Source organism: Cyprinodon variegatus, unplaced genomic scaffold, assembly GCF_000732505.1.
Source record: "Cyprinodon variegatus isolate N-32 unplaced genomic scaffold, C_variegatus-1.0 Scaffold358, whole genome shotgun sequence".
Classification (NCBI taxonomy): Eukaryota; Metazoa; Chordata; class Actinopteri; order Cyprinodontiformes; family Cyprinodontidae; genus Cyprinodon; species Cyprinodon variegatus.
The window spans coordinates 636,984-638,968 of NW_015150811.1; the positions used below are offsets into that span (position 1 = coordinate 636,984).

Genomic DNA, 1,985 nt, shown 5'->3' on the forward strand with positions numbered 1-1,985 from the left:
CGGGAAGGAAAAAAAAAAACACTGACTCAAAACGCTCTAAACACAGTAAGCTCCACCCAACCTTTGTTACCTTTGGCTGAAGTAAATGAGCGGAGAGGGAAAAATGCGGAGATTATTGGTGGGGACTGTCCCCACCAGGCCAAAGTTGATGGAGATATGTCCACACCAGTCCATCAGAAAGATACGCCTGTGCTTGTTAGGTTTGGAGTTTTAAAGCTCATTCCTCCTATAACTTAGTGCTGCAACAATCAGTTATTTTAGTTGTGGATTATAATCTACAGTTTTATTTTTTTAATCAATCAAAATTTTAAATGTCAAAAATGTGAAAATATATATCGAGATGTTTTTTTTATTATTATTATCTTAAACTGGAAAGGCTTACTTGTTGTTTGGAACAGTTTTTTTCTTAATTTTGCTAAAAGTAGGTTATTCTATTAGCAAATGACCTCATCTAGTGTACCATTTCTCTTGAATGAGCAATTTGATTAATTAACAGAAGAGTTGACGGCTGTTTCAATAACCAATATAACACAATATATAATTTCAGCCCTACTTTAAATTCTCCTTAACTGGGCGTGCTTTCGTGGCGCAGTGGTTAGCGCGCACAACCCATGTATGGAGGCCTTAGTCCTCGCCACGGGCGTCTCATACCCCCTCCCTGTCAGCATACTGCCCATAAAAAACGAGCCACTACTGCCATACAACTAAAAAAAAAATAATTCTCCTTAACTTTCTCCTAGACCTTTTACTCCTTTTCCCCAATGAGCCTCTGAAGTCTTCACAGAATAACTAGATTTATATTTACCAATTCCTATCTTCTACACAAAGTCATTTACGCTGGATTTTATTTATGTGTATCAGAGTGATTGGGGCTCAAAATCCATATACCTCAGTTTTCAACTGTGTGTTATTGATTTTATTTTTGTATTAGATGCCAATAAAATCCTATGAAAGGTCTGAGGCTCTGAACAGTGACTACAGCTGAGTGTCTGTAGTTCGAACACCCCAGCTCTGGTTTCCTCTCACCCATGAGGAGGGGCTTTGGGTGGCTCAGGAGGAAATGGCTCCTGTGCAGTCAGAGCTGCATGTCCAGACACTTGATAATAGTGACTCTGTTAGGAAATGGGAAACGTATTGTTGCATTCTAAAGCAGTTTGTTTAAACACCTTTCTCCTCTTTTCATGCGTGTCTTTTAGTCATATATTTCTCCTCACTTTTATTTTTTTATTTTTTCTGACCTAACTGACCCCCCCTCTTTGTCCTTGTTCCCTCAGGCTTTGAAAGCTCTGCAGGACATGAGTCTGTCCTCACCGTGCGCCCCTCCACCTTTCTCCACGCGAAACAGCAAAGCCATTCCTGTGCAGGCCTTCGAGGTACACACCTACACAGATTCCACTGCCTACTTCACCAGCGGTCATCTCACTCCAGGGTGATGATAGCCAGAGTTACAACAGAGGTGATCCAGTAACTAAAGCAGAGGGATTAGTGATAATAGTTTACATTTAGAGTTCATCAGCAGCTTTAATGTTAAATCACTGTTTAAAGTTATTGATGAAAGGGAAATTATAGCGTTTTTGAGAGGAGATGGAGTAGCTGGCATGCTATGAGGCAGTGGTTGGGTATCTTTATGTACAGCTGAATTTAGTCGCTAAGATGTGTTCTAGTGGGACAAAGGTGAGACCGGACTTCACTTATGACTGAACACCACAGCCTTGGTTCTCTAACTCAGGAAATGTGTCAGCACAGCTGATGTGAGGTTTAAAGAATGCTGGCAATGCACTTCCTCTTGGATCCTCTTTGATGTCGTGCTGCTGTTCAAAAGTTTCTCCACCACTGTGATGAGAGAACATAGAGAAAAAAGAGTCATTATGGAGCAGTATGTCCACTTATATAACATATTTATAGGGATATTGGGAAGGGATATAAAACAATGTTTCAGTGAATGTCTGCGGTGACCTTTGCAGCAGCTTTCAGTTTTTAGCTGT

At 40.6% G+C, this 1,985-nt stretch overlaps 1 protein-coding gene across 1 annotated transcript in view; it reads left to right on the forward strand.

The window, feature by feature from the left end:
* The window catches only part of inppl1 (inositol polyphosphate phosphatase like 1), a 45,680-nt gene that overhangs the window by 27,647 nt on the left and 16,048 nt on the right, over positions 1 to 1,985 (forward strand). Inside the window, exon 8 of the mRNA XM_015386178.1 lies at positions 1,275 to 1,373. Coding sequence (XP_015241664.1) covers positions 1,275 to 1,373 — 99 coding nt within the window. The remainder of the gene's footprint in view (positions 1 to 1,274; positions 1,374 to 1,985) is intronic.